Genomic DNA, 18,297 nt, shown 5'->3' with positions numbered 1-18,297 from the left:
GCGTCCGAGCAACGGGCCACCACGCGCGTCCGACCGAAGATGCAAATAAATCGCGAACCGTCCATGCCGTCCGTCGCCACCTACTCACAAGTAACGTTACACAATTCGCACGGGTACGCGGTCGCGCGACCATATGATCGGCATCTCATTAAAAAAAACAGTCCGGCGCACTCACTCTCGCCGCCGAAGGAGAGAGCGCCGCGACGCTGCTCGGAGTCGTATTCAGGGATGCACCCGCGTGTCCCGCGTGCCAGCGGGATTCGGGAACCGCGTCCGACGATCTTCCCCGCTCTCGCGCTTCTCCGGGCGAGCTATTCCCCGTCCGTCGAGTCGATCAATTCGACGAGGACGGCGCGGAGGACGGACGGAAACAGGGAGAGAAAGGAAAGAGAGAGAGAGAGAAAAAGGGAGAAAGAGAGAGAGAGAGAGAGAGAGAGAGAGAAGCGTAGGGACCGTCAACCGTCAACCCCCGGAGGTCCCTGGGATCAGTTTCTGGCACCAGGGCGACGACTCCCGGAGACTCGTGGCGATGCTCCCGGGCGCGCGCGTCCCCGAACGCGCCGCGGCGTCGTAAATAAACCCGCGCCCGGCCCGGCCCGGCGCGGCGCCGCGCGGCGACTCCAAGTGTCGGATCGTGTCGCGTCGGGTCGGGTCGGCGCGAAGCGGAGCGCGGATCCGGTCCGGTCCGTTCCGGTCGTGCCCTCGTACCTCAGCGTCACGGCCGTGGAATCACGCGCTGCTACGTGCGGGCCTCATCTCCCGGCTCCGATCAGACACATCCAACAGCAACCTAACCATGGGGGGTCCCCGCCACGGTCGGCTCCGCTCACGCTCGTTCGCTCGCTCGCTCGGCGCACTCGCGGCGACGGCACGACGGCGGCAAAAGCCTGGCCCCGCTGCCTCCGTATCGCGCTGCCGCGCCGATCACGACGACGCCCCGGGCACCCACGTAGGCCGGCTACACGATCACGACACGCCCACAGTTATCGGCATCACCGCTGCGAGCTCGGCGCACGTTCATTGTGTCCCATGGAAATTCGAACGAGCACCGTCCGCCATGTTCGGGGAAACACTTGAAATTCTGTCAGGTCGTCAGGTGTATATAGTTACATTCTCCGAAATGTTACGAAGTGTTGCTGCCGCTTTGTATTAAATACAAATTTCCACCGTGCCATTCTGTTGGAAAGCATATCTTGAGAGCGTTTCTTTTTTTCACGCATTTATTTCGTCGTGCGTAAATTTAACAATGCAATAGTTCGTAATAAATCTTCGAAGTGTGGAAGCAAGAGCATTTTGGCATGAGAAATGCTGTAAACAAGTAATATTACACTTGTGGTAACATATAATGTGATAAACATATTAAATAAGTAAAAATATATATACAAACATACCCCAAAGATTAATATAATCTTATATCAAAGTTTAATATAATATACTTTATAATATAATTCAAAATAAATTTAGAAAATTTCAAGACTACTGTTTTTATTTCACTATCCTGAATATCATACAGAGTGCATTAAAAATATAATAATTACTGCGTTTTATTATTCACTGCAAATAGATATATACCACAAAACAAATTTATAATACATTTATAAATGTCTCGTTCATATTTTGCGCCCTGTTGGATCAAAAATGTCCGACTTTTGCGCTACTTCACGTGACGCGTGGCCAATAATCTTCCGCTAGTTACAGAAAAGTGAGAAGTGATTGGCCACCGCATCGATTTCTGCCATGCAAAACGCGTCGACGCGCTCTTCGTGCGCAGGAGCCTTGAGCACATTTCGCGCATGCGCAGTACATTAACCTTAGTTTGCAAATTACTCAGAAATTTATTAATTCACAAACGTTAAGGCCATTGCACGTAACAAAGTTTTAGCCGTAAAGCCTTGTGTCCACGATACTAGAAATCGCTCCGAGATCTTGGACGGAGAAAAAATTGACCAATCACATTTCAACAATTCGGCAATTGACCATTGCGATTGGTTAATTCTTTCTCTGTCCGAGATCTCGGAGTGATTTCTAGCATCGTGGACACAAGGCTTAAGAAAGTAGACCAATCACACTCGATTATTCTTCAAGCGCGAAAAGAATAATCGACTGTGATTGGTCTATTTTCTTACGGCCTTACGATTATGACTAAAACTTTGTTACGTGCAACGGCCTTAACGTTTGTGAATTAATAAATTTCTGAGTTATTTGCAAACTAAGTTCAGTTAATAAAGTTAATGTACTGCGCAGTTAACCATCTTAAAATTGCCAAACTCACCGAAACTTAATATTACATTTACAAATTATATATTTTTTTACATTTTTTAAAAATATATTTGAAATATTACGGCTATTTAAACGACGAAAGAAAGAATTAATCATTTCAAAATTTGATGTGGATTTTAGTCTTTTCTTTTAAAAAACAATATTAATTACTTCTCTTTATTTAATAGGATTAAAGTTTCGTACGTAAGCGATATACGAACTACAATACGTAAAATTTATCGTAATAAAAAATTAACGACAATTACCATATCGTGCTATAGAGAAACGATCAGTCGATCAGTTCGGAACGTGGCCCTCGGATCAAAATGGCCGGCGGTGGTCGTCATTTGAGCCTCTTGTCGCGATACAGACATAACATAAACAATCGATATTTCGGTCGTTCAAACATTTGGAGTAGCGTGACAAATACGAGCGGTCGGAATTATTATTTAAGAAACGATCACCCTCGTTGATTGCGTCGTCTACGCGTAGCTCGAATATCTCAAACGTTCGAGCAGTACGTCTTCCATAACAACGCATTCTTATCCGTATCGCAAAATTGTAAAATTGCTCGATGCAGTTTTCCTCGGGCAGCCTTTCGTTCACTTGCCGATGGCCGTTTAGCAGCGACCGCGACGGTCGGCCAGACATCGATAGAATTGCCCGTTGCGAAACTTGAAACACATCCACGTGTTTTGTCTATGCATTTTGTATCTAGATGGCCAAACTCGTCGAGAATAAACAGTTGCAAAGTTATCTACTACAAATTGTCTGTTGGCAGAATGCCAATAGAGAGTTATAATAAATCTACCAATAGAATGTAATGGCAGATTGACTGCAGAAACTCGGCCAATTTACCATTCCATTTAAATGATTACGATACATTTTACTACGATTTCTTTAGCAGTCGGGTGTTAGATTGTGTCAGGTGATTCTGCTGACAGAACATAAGTTGATGCTAATCCGTCGGGATATTCTGCTCGAATCTACTCGCAAACCGTTCGCGTCCTGCTAAATAACATTTTGTTTACTTGATAGTCATGCACCGTTCGTGATCGTGTCGTTAGTCGTTATCTGCCATCGAGACTGTTAAAGAAACCTCGATGTGTTGCATGATTTCTTTCGTGAAAATTTATATGTAAAGTAGAGCATAATCTTTTCGATTATAAGTAACATTATATTTCTCTTGTTTGTTAACATATCTCTCATTTGATCTTTATTTCACTTTCGGACTGATTGGCGATTTGATACCAAACGTGCTTCATAATCGGCTATTTAATCTTTCTACGAGAAGGATGAGCTGAAATCTCTCTAATGAAGTTATTTATTTACTCACGTATTGGCGAATGAAAACCTGCAATATAAAACTTTATTTTAAATCTCATTTGTAACGAATTTAGCTTTCAAAATTCTTTCAACATATTTCTTTCACTTTAATCGTTTCAATTTATTTGCGTGAAATAAAAGCATTTTTTTATTGGCACAAAACGATTCGTTATTAAAACATTAGAAAAGTGCCTCGAACAATTGAGATATACGTATAATTAGTATCAACAAGCCTCCAAATGTTACGCTAATGTTTTTGAACTAAACTCGCTATTCTCGTTAACGAAGTTGTTAATACATCTGCAACTAAACTTCCAATTTTAGAGATTGACTGCATCAATTGACATGGAATAAAAAATGGTATAAAAATAAATACACGATTTATTTCTTTTGTAACTTTGACAAAGAAATAATATTACATACATATATATACATAATAATGCGAAAAACGTTCGGAACGGGTGCTCCTAAGCGAGATAAATATATATATTTGGTAACTCGTAATACGTGTATTTCATCGATTTAAACAAAATTAAAAATATGGAGTCCTCAATTTACGAAATTTTGTTGACAAGTTTCAAACGAATGAACATATCACGCGAATCTATCGCGCTTCTTCTTATATACTCTAGCTTTGATGTAGTTAATTATGAAAATAATGAAAAGTTAGAGGATTAAAAGGAGAGTGGATTTTAAGTGAAAGGAATTAATTCTCGCTCAACGAGCGGTCACTGCGCGGATTAATTCTGACGAAAGCAAAATTTCATAAAACGAGGTCTCGGTAAATGTAATACGACTAATACGTAATAAGGATAATCGTGAATCTCTGATCGGACGACGCGGTAAAAAAGGGTGACAAAGTGTATAGGACGTATCAAAGTTTCGATGAAGTTTCGCCCTGGGGTGTTACATCGTGTCGTCTTAATATGAATTTTTCATATCATCCTCTAATATTGCAGTAGGTAGCAAAGGCTCTTTTACGGCTGTTATTCCTGAAATACATATAAATTACGGACGAACCGCTAGCCTGTTATTATTAAAATAAAATTTACATCTACATTTTAAAAAGCATGACACAAGTTTCTTCTGCTAACGAAGCTTGAAAAGAAAAATAATATGCAATTATGATATTAAACGCGGAATCAATAAAGTTACTTTCTTTTCGTATATCTTTTAACATTTTGCTATCACTATTTGCTTTATAATGTTTCACGCGGAAAAGTCGGTGAATGCATAATATATCAAAAATTTTAAATAATTCATTAAAAGAGGAGAAATTTTAAATTACTTTAATTAAGAACTTAACTGATGTTTTGATATGTTGTACGTTAAGCTCGTACAGCATATCAAAACTAATTTAAAAAAAACTGCGATAGTAGAATATATGTCGCAAAGTTGCGATATTCCAACGAAGAGACGTGTAAGCGTGTAAGCGCAATTGCGTAATATTTCATGTTAAGCAAGATAAATAATATAATATATATTCGAGCTGAATGAATATGGAAATGTCGCTTATAATGCAGGATTTTACCGACAAGGCCGTTTGCCCTGCGCAATTCGTAACTTCGAGAATTTCTACGATCGTCAGTTTGGTCGAAGGTTAATACGCAGTTGACCGTGGGAAGGTTCAACGATCTTTGTTTTCTATAATCGTGCGAATGCGACACGGTACGTTTGTATCCGTATAAAAAAGTTATACAATTATTAACAGTCAACAGTTGTCATACGAACAATAAGTGATTCAATACGCATTAGAGGAAAGTCTGCATCGTTCGAGAAGCATATTTCTTGAAACATTCTTTCATGTAACAACTGTTATCGATGTAAGTTACGCGAAAACATAGGCGTGTATTCAAGTTATTAAAAAAAAAGAACATATGCTAAGCCCGTTGTATTTATCAGCGTTGCATCGCTTTATATAATTTTATTTTCATTTTCATTTCGATTTCAAAGGCCATCGAATTTATTATTAATTTTCGGTAGAAATGGTCAGATGCGCATACTTTTTCGATTAACTTGGATTCTCGATTTAATATCATACTTTAAATACCACATGCGTCCAACTTATTAGGAAAAAATTCGCAAAATTGAAAATGCATTTTAATTTATCTTTCACTGTAAAAATCACAACGTTTACAAGGAAAGAGCATTTAAATATGTCCGAAACAAGCTGCTGTTTTGCCGAAATGATTACTATTTAAGCAAAATGTAATTTTTATATTACTGATCTGGAGATTATCAGTTAAATTTAATTTTAGAAAAAACAGAATCTTTATTTGAGATGAAAAATATTTTGAAATGCGTGTACAAAGCTCAATATTTATATTGGACGCCATAGATAGCATCGTTCCATGATCGTCACTCTGATAAATAAGCACTTACAAGATATATTATGTATTAAATAAGGAATGAAACATCAGAATATTTTAAACTTTTAAAGCGTATACATTCGTGCGTGTAGATATTCAGACTTATGCCAAACAACAAAATAACATCTCAATAAAACAATAGAACAATTATATATATATATATATATATTTAAATATATTATGCCCTTGAATTTCAATAATCGAATATCAGCGACTTAATACTTCGGTCATTAACGTTTATCGATGTGTATTTCTGACTCACGATTATTTATAAATCGTATAGATATAAACAGTCTAGACTCGGATAGAATTGCTATTATAATAAATTTACCTTGCAAAAAAATTTGATTTACAACCACATGTCAGAAAGAAAACGTTTCCAAATTGTAGAACCTTGTAAATCTTTTATAAATTTTAATATATTCTCAATCTTTTAAGTATCTGTATGTCTGTTTCCTCTCAAATTACGAACATGTCAAACGACACAAAAATTCCAGATAATTAAATCTTTTTTTCTCTCGGATGCTGTCCGTATCCGTCATGTTTGGTAATTTCAATGTACAGACTCATCAAACAATTTCGTACATATAATACAAACATTATTCTTTCCCAGTAAAAAACGATTCTTTAGAACATCTTCTTCTTGACCGCCGTGTAGCGTTCCATGTAGGTGTCGTAACCCTCCAGGTCCGCGAACTGCTTCATCTCGAAGAGATTACCTTCGAGCGCTAACATCGAAACCTTGGAATCCTTGAGGAGTCTGAGAGGTATCGAGCTCAGCTGTAGGCAGTTCTCCTCCAATCGCAGGGTCTTCAGTCGCGGGCAATCCGCCAGCTTCTCGGAGATGGTGGCGATTTGGTTCTGATTGAGATTAAGCTCGATCACGTGAAGGCCGGCGGCGGCGTCCGGCACGATCGTGAGCCGATTCTTGGACAAATCTAGGACGTCCAGGTGCCTGAGGCCGCAGAACATGAGCGGGAAGTCGGAGATCTGATTGTCGGACAAATTGACCTGCTTCAGGTGGCTCAGATTCGCCAGGGACGACGGGATCGATCTGATCTGATTCGCGGCGCAGTTTAGGCCCTCGAGCTTCTCGAGCGCGCCCAGCGTGCCGGGCAGGGCGGTCAGCCGGTTGTGGCTGAAGTTGAGCTGTTTCAGCAGCGTGAAGTCGCCGATCTCGTTCGGCAGCGTCGCGAAGCTGTTCTCGGATAGGTCGAGGGTGCGCAGCGTCGGCGCCAAGTCGTGAAGCTTCCGCGAGAACTTTTCCAGCTTGCACTGCGACAACTTCAGGGTGGCGGTCTTCTCCGCGGTCTCGTAATGCCTCTTCACGGCGGAGTTGCCCATGTCGATCGCGTCAGGGTCTCGATATCCTCGCGGGCGACAACTGTGCGGGCCTTTCCCCTACCAACGAGCGTCGTGAAGGAATTAATTTATCGTAACGTATATCGAGTGCCGCTTTCAAAGTGGAGCGCTTTGCAACTTTTTTTTTTTAAATTCGGGTAAGAATCGCGCTCGGATTGTTTCGAAGTGCATACGATCGAATTCTCATTTCGTTTGTTTTTCTTTCAAAAATAAATATGATCCTCAAAGATATATCTATATACGTATAATCGTTTGTGTGGGGAAACGAGAAAGAATCGCGACGCGCATAGTTCAAAATAATCGAAATATTCCAGGAGACGCGCGAATCGCGATCTCCGGAGCGACGTAAAACTTTTGCGGGGGACTATAAGCCGTTGACGCGTGGTCGACTCGTCAGCTCGTCACGCGGACTGTACTACCGCCCGTGACTTTTGCGCGGCGCTGTACCGGCGCGCGCGGTCGGTGGCTGTGTTCACTCCGTACTCTCCGTATAGCGCGAGCTCCGGGGCGACGTTTCGTCGCGCACGGTGCGGCGTTGAGCGACACACGCACGTTGCGTCTCGTTCTCGCGCTTCGCTCGCACGCGGTACGCGAGAACGCGAGGAGGGTGCTACGCGCCGCGACGCCCGTCCGTCCGCCGTCGGCCCGTACCGGCGCGGCGTCCACGTTACGGAGTAACACAGGGAGTGAAATGTCACGCGATTGACAGCGCGTCCGCCATCATAGCGGCCCGCCCCCGGTTTCGCCTCCCCGCCGCCCGATGGCGGGTCGCGCGCGCCCGCGTGTGCGCGCGCGCGGGGGCCGCCTGCCCGAAAAATGGCCGACAAACGAAGATGTAGCGATGCGCGTCGGGTTTACAACAGACTGAAAACGCCGCGGCAGCCTCCAGTGCGTAGTACACGATGCGGCGGTGCGCGGAAGTGGTGAGATAGTGAGATCGACGTCACCGGCAAGCGACATACCGGGTAACGATGGCCTCCACGCCGAAGACGGAGAAGCACGCAGGTAAGATAACCGCACTACCCGTTGACGATGGACTGACGGGCGAGCGAGCGAGAGGGAACGAGCGCGCGCGCGAGGTAGAGCGAGAGCGAGAAAGAGAGAGCGAAGAGGAACGCGCGAGAGAGAGAGACGGAGAGAGAGGGCGCGTACGCGCGACAGGCGTGCGAGACCGCGCGACGTTTCCTTACCTTCCCTCGCGGGACTCCGGGACTCCTTCCTGAGAAAAAAACGGACGTCGCGCGTCCCACGACCGTGTACGCACCACTTGACGTCGAGCTCGCTTATCTCGAGGCGCCGCGCCGGTATCTCGAACTCGGCCGACTTATCAAAAGCGTGGCAATGTAGTAATCGGTGGCGTTAACCCGACGACGCTACCGGATGCGAAATGTCAAAAGCATATGTGTACCGCATGTCCGTCATGCACGTCTGATTTTTTTTTCTCCCCCGAGGACCTGGGACGTCCCAGGATGTCCGTCGACATGTTTGCGATAATGACAGACGCGTCGAAGAAAAAGAAGAAAAGGCACGATCGGTTCGCTTTCTCACGAGGAATCCTCTATCTCCTCGGGACCAAGAACAAGGTCGATAATCTCGGCTCGCCCTGGTTCTAATTTGCGCCTCGTGATTTCGTGTTCCTTCCCGATTAGTCAGAGCTCCAGCCGCAGTCGAGTGTACCGATAGCTTGGGTCGATCCAGCTTAAGCAAACAATTCGATATTGTTTTCTGTGATAGAAAGACGAGAAAACGGACGATATTTAGTTAGCCGGAGTTATACCTGATAGTTTGGGATCGATCTTTTCCAAGGGAACAATTCAACGAGCAACGATGGCTTTCTACGATAAAAAGAAGACGAAGAAATGATATTTAGTTAGAAATAGATTTAGCCAGAGTTAGGTCTAATTGTAAGTGAATTTTTTCCAGCCCGATCGAATAAATTGCTCGTCGACGGTCGTGAACGAGCGACCTTCTTTGAGAAGCGCAATTAAATTCACCGGGATTTGATTTTGAATGTGATACTTTGAGAGATATTTACGCAAGTAAGTAGGTCTCGCTTTTTTGTAAGAACGCTCTGTTTCTCCGAGGGGCGCGATCCAGCTGTTTTCACAAGCTGGCAGGCACGCCGCCCTTTATTTGCGAAGCTACGAGCGCGCGAAAAGCGAGTTGGAATGTCGCGGAAAGAGCCGCGATCTTAAGAGATATCTAAATGTAGAAGCGCGAGACGCGATATAATTCTCTCCCTATATTCGAGAAACTCGTAATGAGCAACTAAATTAATTTATTTTTATGTATTACGTTAGTTATTGTACAATTTAGTACATGATTTTATTGCGTACTAAATTGTATAATAATTCGACAAACGATATGTCACATGACCTCACGTGATCAGAAATAGCTCGAAGAAGAATTAAAATAAAATAACAGATTGGGAGAGGGAAGGTTAAACACCGATTAAATGTCTCTAACTGAACTTTAGCTTCAAGGCCGTTTACCTCTTTTTCTCGTGGAGCATTTCCAGTGCGGAATCGTATTGGCTGTAATAGCGGCGAGAGCCAGAGTGGAGTGTGTCAATAAACTTTGCACGCGTCCAGACAGACCCCGGATTCGAACAGCTGGCCGTGTCACGAGCCTTCCGTCCCACACAATTCGCCCCTTCCGAACAAAGACCTATCCCACCCTGCCCCTGGCCTGACCGAGACCGACTGTATTTTTCGTGGCGATTACGAGTCCTTTCTCCCTCCGTCCTCGTTGGCGGCCCTCTTCCTCGAGTGAACCCTGAACACGCCCCTCTCTGTGCATTTCTCGTTTTGTTGTCGTTCCCCGCCCCTTGGCCACGCAGCGTTCCTTTGGTTTCACGTATAGGTCCTACCCGTTTTTTCAAAATCGTGATTTTTTGCTATTTATAACACAAAGTTTTAGATTCTCGAGATTAAAAATAAATTACGGTCATTCAGACATCATACGAGAAAGTAAGATAGAAATCATGAATTGCCACGATTTGGTATTTTATTTTTAATTAGTGATATAGAAAAATGATTAATAATTAATTAATGATGTAAAACGTAACAGGTCCACAATTAAAGATTTTGTAGCGGCTAATGGGTTAATTACATTTTAGGTAATGTCAAGTAGTAATTAAATGTGACTTCGATTCTTTCAGTAGAATAATTTTCCAGAGAAGAAAATATCTAATTTGTATTTTTACAGTAGCTAGATATTTCAATACTTTGAATGTGCAATATCGATATACATTGAACGTATAAGTTTAAGCTCTCCGTATTATATACATCTGATGTACGCAGCGAACGTGCTATTGTAAAAATTGCGCGTTCTACTCCTATTTTAGATTCGTTGTCAATATTGTCGATATTTCAGAGGCTTGCGAGATATTTCATTCCTGTGTCTTTAAAATTTCTCGTTACATCTCCGTTATACTATCCGTATATGTAACGCCGAAGGGAAAATATTGGAAAAATATCCATTTTTCCATATCGCGCGCAAGTTCGTGTGTCGCATACGAAATCACGAATTTCTATTAGAAGCGGATAAACGTTGGATCTGTCGGACGATTAGATTTTGATAATGCACAGGTGTAACAGGTGTAGCTTATCGGAGCTGATACGTTTCGACCTTGAAAGGCTGTGCGACGGACAGAGGTACTTAAGTAAAAGGGTGGGTTCGATCAATTTGCCGGGTAAAACTGAGGACAATTAACCCTATACATCATCTGCTTCACGTAATTGCGTTTAATTCGAGTTGATCTGTTGGCCGCCGCAATTGTAACGCGTTTGTCGGTTCGGACGTTGCTTTTTTTTTTCGTTAATTATCCTCTACATTTCCCCTTCTAAATGAATTACTTCGCGTTTAATCGCCCCGAGCGCAACGCGGAAGCATTATTCGTATATTCGAGGTTTTCCAAGTTTTAATCGATTTTAAAAATACAGAATAAATTTCATTATATCCAGAAATAACTCTTGATAGAAAAAAATCTCCGATATTTTCATCGCTTGCGGCTGTAACGATTGTCGAGTGTATTTTGCCTGAAATCTCGTTTGGACGTTAATTTCTCTCTCTTTCTCTCTCTGTCTCTTTGAAACAGGAATACCATATTACATTGTGATTTTATTGGCCGGTGCCACGAGCGGAATCAATAGTAAATCTGCCGCATAGCCGCGACGTAGTCTCGTCTGAATGGCGGACTCATTAAATTTCCAACTCTAGGAGAGGGTTAGATAGTCGCATTGAAATAATTCTATAGTGGCAAGTGTACCATGTTGCGCGGCAAACGTATGACGATGCTGCATGCTGCCGCGATGAATGCCGTCGGCAATACCTCGTCCCGACACTCGAGTAATCTTACGGGAGTGGCGGAGAAGGCGGAGTGATATAGCGGAGCGGAAGGTGGAAGCGCGAGATCGGGATCCCGTCGGATCCACTTTATCTCGTCGGATCTTTCGTCTCTGTTTCGTCACTATTGTATCCATTATGGCCTTTGTACGCGGTTGCTTTAGCCGTGTCGCTGCCTAATCCGTAGACTCCTCCCATCGTTACTACGACTGCGGAAAGCTTCCGCTAATAACCGTCGCTAAAAGCCTTCGCGTGCTCGCAAAGTAAAAATTCTCGAAATTCGTGCGTCTAGGTAAATTCGCGTTTCTAGATGAAAGATAGTCTTGTCCCGCCGGATAACGAATCGTTTATATAAATGCGAGAACGACGAACCTTTTCTATATACGTGTGTCATGAAAACGGTAACGTGCGACTCGCGTATCTCTATAATTGTTCGTAAGACAAGCATAATGATTTCGAAGCGTACATAATTAATGGTTAATTGTATGTATAAGAAGATATTGCGAGTACGGTAATGAATACCGTCTCCGAATAATTTATGAGAGTATTTGCAGAAAATAGACATTGCTTAACAAAAGGGATTTACTGGGGACAAAACATTTATAAATGTTTTTAACCAGAAATGAATATTAACTTGTATGACAAAATAATTATATACAACGAAGAATTGGCTTGAGAATAATTCCCTGCAAGTGTTTATATACTGACTGATTAATGATTGTTGCTGTATATTCTTATTTTAATACGGAGATTTGTAGATAGTTCAATCGTTACTGCGAGATATATGAGAGATAGGTACATGAAATCCATAACATTTCTAAATATTAGAATGGTAGCAGAATTGCAATTAGTGTGGTATGCGGTGGAACATGCTTTCCTCGATAAACCTCCATTACCGCAATTATTGCGCTCTATAAATTTTTATTAGTACCGACGCGATATCAAAAGAGTACAAGGAACGTTTGAAGATTAACGGAAATGTACATTCGATCTTCCGCTTCCTTGCTACCACTGATAGATTGCACTTAAAAATTATCGATGCTAATTCGCATGCAAAGTGCGACGTGGTGATATATTTTATAGCTTTTCATAAAATATGTTCGATTTCGAAAAGGAAATTTCTTTTAGCACTTGAGTTTCACGATTAAGTGAAAGATTTTTTTATTATATAAATCCCGTTAAGATCTCCAGGAAGCGATTTCAAAATTATGACGGACAAGTATTCATAAAATCGTGATTTCCATAAGATAGATGCTAATTAAATAATATGCATATATGTTAATCGGTCTATAAAAGACTTTCGCGATCTCTATATGCTATCCTTGCACTTTCTTTTTTTTTAAACATATTTAACCGTTCCTTCCTCTGGAAGAATCGAAAAAATTATTTTAAATGTGATTACTCGCAATTCGATTGCGAAAAACACCGCTAATTAGCACAAGCTGTACAACAGGTATGTAAACAGAAAGGAAACATTCTCTATTGCGGTACAAGACATACGCTTCTTAATTTTTCCGTTTTCAATAATTCAACGATAAGCTTTTCACTGTCTATGAAACTTATCAAAGTCCATGCCAAGTGCCAGGATCGTAAAAATAGACCCTTAAAGAGATTGTTATTACGCTCATTCTTGCGAGACGAACGCGGTCGCCTCGCAATATTTCGATTTCATTCCGCGAACGTCTATGCTTTGCAATATTTCTGCGGCACACACGTGATTTAGCGCCTTTATTGGATTCGATCTGTCCGCGCGAGTCGTTTAGGAACCGCAATCATGCGCAGCCAGCCTTCCGTTCCTCCGGCAGTCCGATCTGCCAATATCTATGCAAATACGCGGCCGAGTTGTTACAAACCTCGTGTCGACCAGGCCGATGATGCAGAGCCCGTGCCAGAAACACGCATTCGCAACGCCAACGCCGACGATGCACATCGCGGTAACGTTAACTCAACGATTCATTAATATGCAATCGTTTTCGCGTTACGCCGCGACCGCGCAAAACACAAGAAAAGAAAAAGAAGAGGAGAAAAAAATGCACGCACGTGTTAAAACTAGTTCACGCGCATATTACCGTTGATCCTGCTCACAATCAGAACTACAAACGCCTCGATTTTCCGCCTCGATTTTATTCTTGCCGCGATTTTGAAACAATTACGCAAAGGGAAAGATCGAAACTTGAAGACGGAAACTTGAAGTGCGTGTTGTTGGCCCGTAAAAATATATATGTATTTATCTTTCTAGATTATCTTTTCCGTTTTATTTATATGTTTTAAATGTAAAATGTATTCTGTGTGCGGCATAAAACAAATGATATAGATTAGATTCCATCCAAAATGGGTATCCAAAATACTTATACATATATTTAGTTTATAATAAATTAGTACCTCGTTATATCAAATTTGTGCAACGTCTCGAGTTGTAATTGATTAGCTCTCATTGGCGCTTGTTTTATCATCAATATCCTGTTACTTAAATAAAGATAAAGAATTGATTAATCAAGAATAATATAAATATATCATAATAAAATATCGAAAATGCATGTATATTCTGGGTTACTTTCGCGCACTTGGATATCTTGGGATCCATCGAGGCTCCGAGGCGCGGACTATTCACTGTCGTTTTCCTATGCGAGCCAATTCAGCGTGCAATGGCGATGACAATACTAGTTTTAACATCAGCATGAGCGATACTTCTTCTCACATACTAATACAATGCAAGTAGCGATGGCAATAACAGTCTCGCGCAAGATCTTTGCAAAGATTATGCAACAAAACATCACTAACAAGCCTTTGTTTTGAAGGAAAAACACGATGTAGGGATACAGCTTTCAGACAAGTATCTAACATGCTTGGTTCGTTCGAAAATCTCAAGTACGATACGCAATGTACAATTAAACCTATTTTGATGTGTATATTCAATTCATAATTTTCGATGAAAAAGAGAAAACAATTTATGTTCGAAGAATGGAATGGACTGAATAGAACGTCCTCGTTCATCAAGGATTTTCCATCAATCTTCCGTTGAGCGTTTACGGATTAATTCCCGATAGTAAAAAGCCTCGGTTCGATCTCAAGTACGATACTGACAATTGCTATTTCGAATACGTCACAATTTTCGGGGAGAAAAAAAGAAAAAGCGATTTATGTTCGAAGAACCGAGTGAAATGGTCCGAATAGAACGTCCTCGGTCGTCAAGGATTTTCGTCAATCCTCCGTTGAGCGTTCACGAATTAATTCCCGATAGTGAAAAGCATCGGTTCGAGAGACGTCACTGGGTTGCGAAGGTCCGCAAATAAATTGTGTCTTCGTTGTCCCGTCCGTCGGCTTTCGGTCTCGTATCTCGAAATAAAGAGCGGAACGTAAGAGCCGGGCCTCTCTGTGCACGAGGTCTTTTGTCCCTCCTCCGTTAACCCTCTCACCACCGTCACTCCCTCCCTCATACGTCTTTTACTCGTCCGTTCCTCTCTCTCTCTCTTTCCCTCTCTCTGACCCGTTAAAATAGACAAGGCTTCTTTCCCGGCCAAAGTCGCAGATATTACCGGCCAATCTTGCGCCAACGGCCTGTCGGCGAGAACGACAGTTCACCTCGGATTCGCGACGAAGTTAGTTCTAACCCGCGTACTTGTTCGCAACTGGATCCGTCTAGTCCAGATTTACTTTCTCGCAGACGTAAACGGGCATTTCGAATTCCGTTGGTACGATATCGAGTTTTCGGGTTCTTCAGTGAAGTCTCGTCGCGTTGGTGAATTTATACCCTCTTTTCCCTCAACATGTTCAATTTAATTAATTATTGTTTATAGCTGAATATAGTTATTTGTCTTTATATTCATTTAAAGTTTATTTTTATCGACGTCAATTTAACTTCCTGAATGTTAATGCGACGTATCACGGTACGTCGTCGAGGGGCACCGGGATACTGAATGAGATAAATATTATAAGATAAAGATCGCGCGGGCAGGATAATCGATTGTTGCTATTATTCCGTTTATTGGTATAATGTTAAAAATATATGAATGGCGCGACGACGGTGCTCGGAAATGCGACAGCGCGTTTCTAGGCGTGTTGGCGTCGGGAGCGAATAAAAATCGCGCGGTGGAACGCGTCTGTTAACAGTGATGTGTATAAAGGGCATCGAAATGTCAATTCGCCACTCAGTGTTGCATATGGTAATTGCGTGCGGATTAAGTGGGTGTTTACCGCAACGACGCGTCGCCAGGGCATTTAAAAGCGACGCTCCTGACACAGGCGATGACCCGGACATCTTTTCCGCGTACTCTTTGCAGAATACGTGACACGGCGCGGCGGAGCAGAGTGGAAACGCGATCCGCCGCCGCCGCCGCCGCCGGCTGATTAATTACTCGATTAAATGGGAGGCAGTCGAATTACGGAACGTCGATTATGGACGTAATACTCGCGCGGCTTAATCGGCCCCTCGTTGTTGCTTACCGTATAATGAATGTACGTGACCCGAGTGGAATTGGAACAACGTAACTAATCCGTCTCTTAATTACTTCGCGCAGGACGATTCGTGGCTGTTTCACTCCGTGAAACTTTGAGAGCAGCGATGTTCTACCGTTTAACATCTCATCTGTTAGATGAAAATGGATTTGTTCTTTTTAACTTAACTTCTTGCTTCATCTTTTCTCCTTTTTCTTTCCCCGTTGGAGAGAAAAAAAGAGGAGAGGTGAACGGTGCAAAAAGTTCAACTAAAAAGAACGGATCTATTGCCAAACGTCTGTGAAGTTAGCCTCGCGCTTTCCGAATATTCTATTTTTATTAATTAATTGAATAGTCCGCTGAGATGATCAATAATACGTGTGCCAAGAAAAAGTTCGTAAAAGACATTGATCGAATTGGTGCAACCATTATCAATCGTAACTGATCGAATATAATTCAATGTGTGTTGACGCAATTACTTATAAACAAGGTCGCAATATTAACTCCCCATGGAATATTTGATTTGAAGACGCATGCGCGCGTGACGACTATATCAACTCGGTCAAATCGCGCGGACTTTATCTTCAGTGCATAAGGCCGCAATTATTCAATGCGGTATATAGCAATTGCGGGATGATCTCAGAAGATCGCGATACGTCGCGCGGATGTGGAGCGGACGGTTTGCAGACGTTACGTGTTAAACGATCAAGGCGCGATCAGATGAAAGGGCTCGTTGCGTACGCGTTTAGTAAACGCCTGCAAGTCGCGCGTGTGAGCAGAGATGCCGGGAGAGGCTGTATTGTGCTCGTGCAAGTTTACTCGCGCGTGTGGCGTTAATTAATGCGCGAAACGGGACTGTTACCGTCCGTCCATCCCGCAAACGCATCTCTGCATCTCCGAGATAGGAGACGGACAGATAAGATATAAAGGGCATAATATCACGATAAGATTTTCATGCACCGCGATAGAATTCCGTGGCAGAGCCATTTTAAATGGATCGGTTAAATTTGCGGCACCACGAATGTGCAAATATGCATTTTTATTCGCGACAATGAAAATGAAACGCCCGGAGATATTTCTTTTTTATACGTACGATCGTTATCCCGTTAACCGTCTGACAATCATGGTAGGTAATTACAATTTAACGAATTCCGGTTTGTTAAATTAAATGTACTTTTCGTACACGCGAATATATTTCACCGTGTTCGCATAGCACACGAATTAATTACGTAGTTCAACCGAGTCGAATTCCTGATAAAATTATTTTGGCGAATTATCTCGATTCCGTTCAATGGAATGTTTCACATGTTCGTATCGTGTTTATATCGAAATGCGTTTGTATTATACTGTAACGTTTTACGATTGCACGTCTATATACGGTGGTGTCAGAGTCGGGATGTTCCTCATGTGCAGCGCGTGATAAATTTTTACGTTATTACGTTTGCCACTTATTTTCGGACGTGAAGTCGTTCGTGGCGTATAGCTCCTACCATTTGGAAACGTCATCTGCGCGAACGATAATTTTCAGACGCGCGGTACATAACGCAGATCTGCGTAAGCGTAAAGATAGCGGTGGATCCGAAAATAACGATGCGACGAACGCGACAGGAAATGTAGCGCAACTGGGTCGCAAGTTCATCAGTGCTAATTATTGCTAATCGGAACATCACATACTGCTGAGATATTTTCACAAGACTGCGCCTCGCTTGTTTCGTGATAGATAATGGACCGTATATTGACGATCTTCGATCGATGATCGAAGTTCATCAATAAGAGTATGAAAAGGAAAGCGACGCGTATATTAACGAAAATGATCGAATACATTAATTTAAAAACATTTCATAATTATTAGTTGCGCGTGCTAGCAGTAAATTTATAATGCAAAAAGATATAATGATAAAGGAGACTATAAATATTTAAGGTTGTTTGAAATATGAGATCGACGGTTTTCTTTACGACGTTTTAAGTGATCTAGGTCTAGCTACTCGTAGTTTTGATCAGTCGCACGTTACATACGATTAATGAAACGTAAACAATTTCGCGTAGAAAACATATCTGTTATTTGTCGGCTCGAGTGTTTGCGTGTTTCGTTCATAAAAATACGATACTTTTAAACAGGAAAACAGGCTGCAGAAACTTTCGCAACAGAAGATATTATTTTTCAATCCGAGTTTTTATCGGAATAGAAATACCTGTTTTG

At 42.2% G+C, this 18,297-nt stretch overlaps 2 protein-coding genes and 1 long non-coding RNA gene across 19 annotated transcripts in view; 1 reads left to right on the top strand and 2 right to left on the bottom strand.

The window, feature by feature from the left end:
* Positions 1-3,948: 3,948 nt before the first annotated feature.
* LOC139770285 (leucine-rich repeat-containing protein 57) lies at positions 3,949-8,638 on the bottom strand. Of its 2 annotated transcripts, none has more exons than XM_071702153.1 (2): positions 8,507-8,638; positions 3,949-7,355 (listed from the first exon to the last, which is right to left on the bottom strand). In XM_071702153.1, the coding sequence occupies exon 2, from the start codon at positions 7,296-7,298 to the stop codon at positions 6,582-6,584; it is 717 nt and encodes a 238-aa protein (XP_071558254.1). In that variant the 5' UTR covers positions 7,299-7,355; positions 8,507-8,638; the 3' UTR covers positions 3,949-6,581. The 2 variants fall into 2 exon arrangements, with proteins under 2 accessions (XP_071558254.1, XP_071558253.1); XM_071702152.1 differs by lacking the exon at positions 8,507-8,638 and adding an exon at positions 8,279-8,369.
* The window catches only part of C3g (C3G guanyl-nucleotide exchange factor), a 72,736-nt gene continuing 62,257 nt past the window's right edge, over positions 7,819-18,297 (top strand). For 8 of the 16 annotated variants that reach the window (XM_071702132.1, XM_071702144.1, XM_071702140.1 and 5 more), the window contains exon 1: positions 16,726-17,223. Coding sequence is in view for 1 of the 16 variants with exons in the window: in XM_071702142.1 (XP_071558243.1) it covers positions 8,288-8,321 (34 nt within the window). In the remaining 15 variants the exon portion in view is untranslated. Of the gene's footprint in view, positions 8,322-15,216; positions 15,403-15,439; positions 15,827-16,724; positions 17,224-18,297 lie in introns of those variants that run through there. The other 8 variants (XM_071702133.1, XM_071702128.1, XM_071702142.1 and 5 more) reach the window with 7 other exon arrangements.
* On the bottom strand, positions 8,827-10,456 carry LOC139770287 (uncharacterized). Its single transcript, XR_011717707.1, has 3 exons — positions 9,809-10,456; positions 9,094-9,151; positions 8,827-9,014 (listed from the first exon to the last, which is right to left on the bottom strand). It is a non-coding gene; the product is annotated as an uncharacterized lncRNA (long non-coding RNA).

This window comes from Temnothorax nylanderi, unplaced genomic scaffold, assembly GCF_030848795.1.
Source record: "Temnothorax nylanderi isolate EJ_2023f unplaced genomic scaffold, tnyl_v1.0 TNYL_tig0028_pilon, whole genome shotgun sequence".
NCBI classification, from domain to species: Eukaryota; Metazoa; Arthropoda; class Insecta; order Hymenoptera; family Formicidae; genus Temnothorax; species Temnothorax nylanderi.
This window is presented reverse-complemented; position numbering and strand designations above follow the sequence as displayed.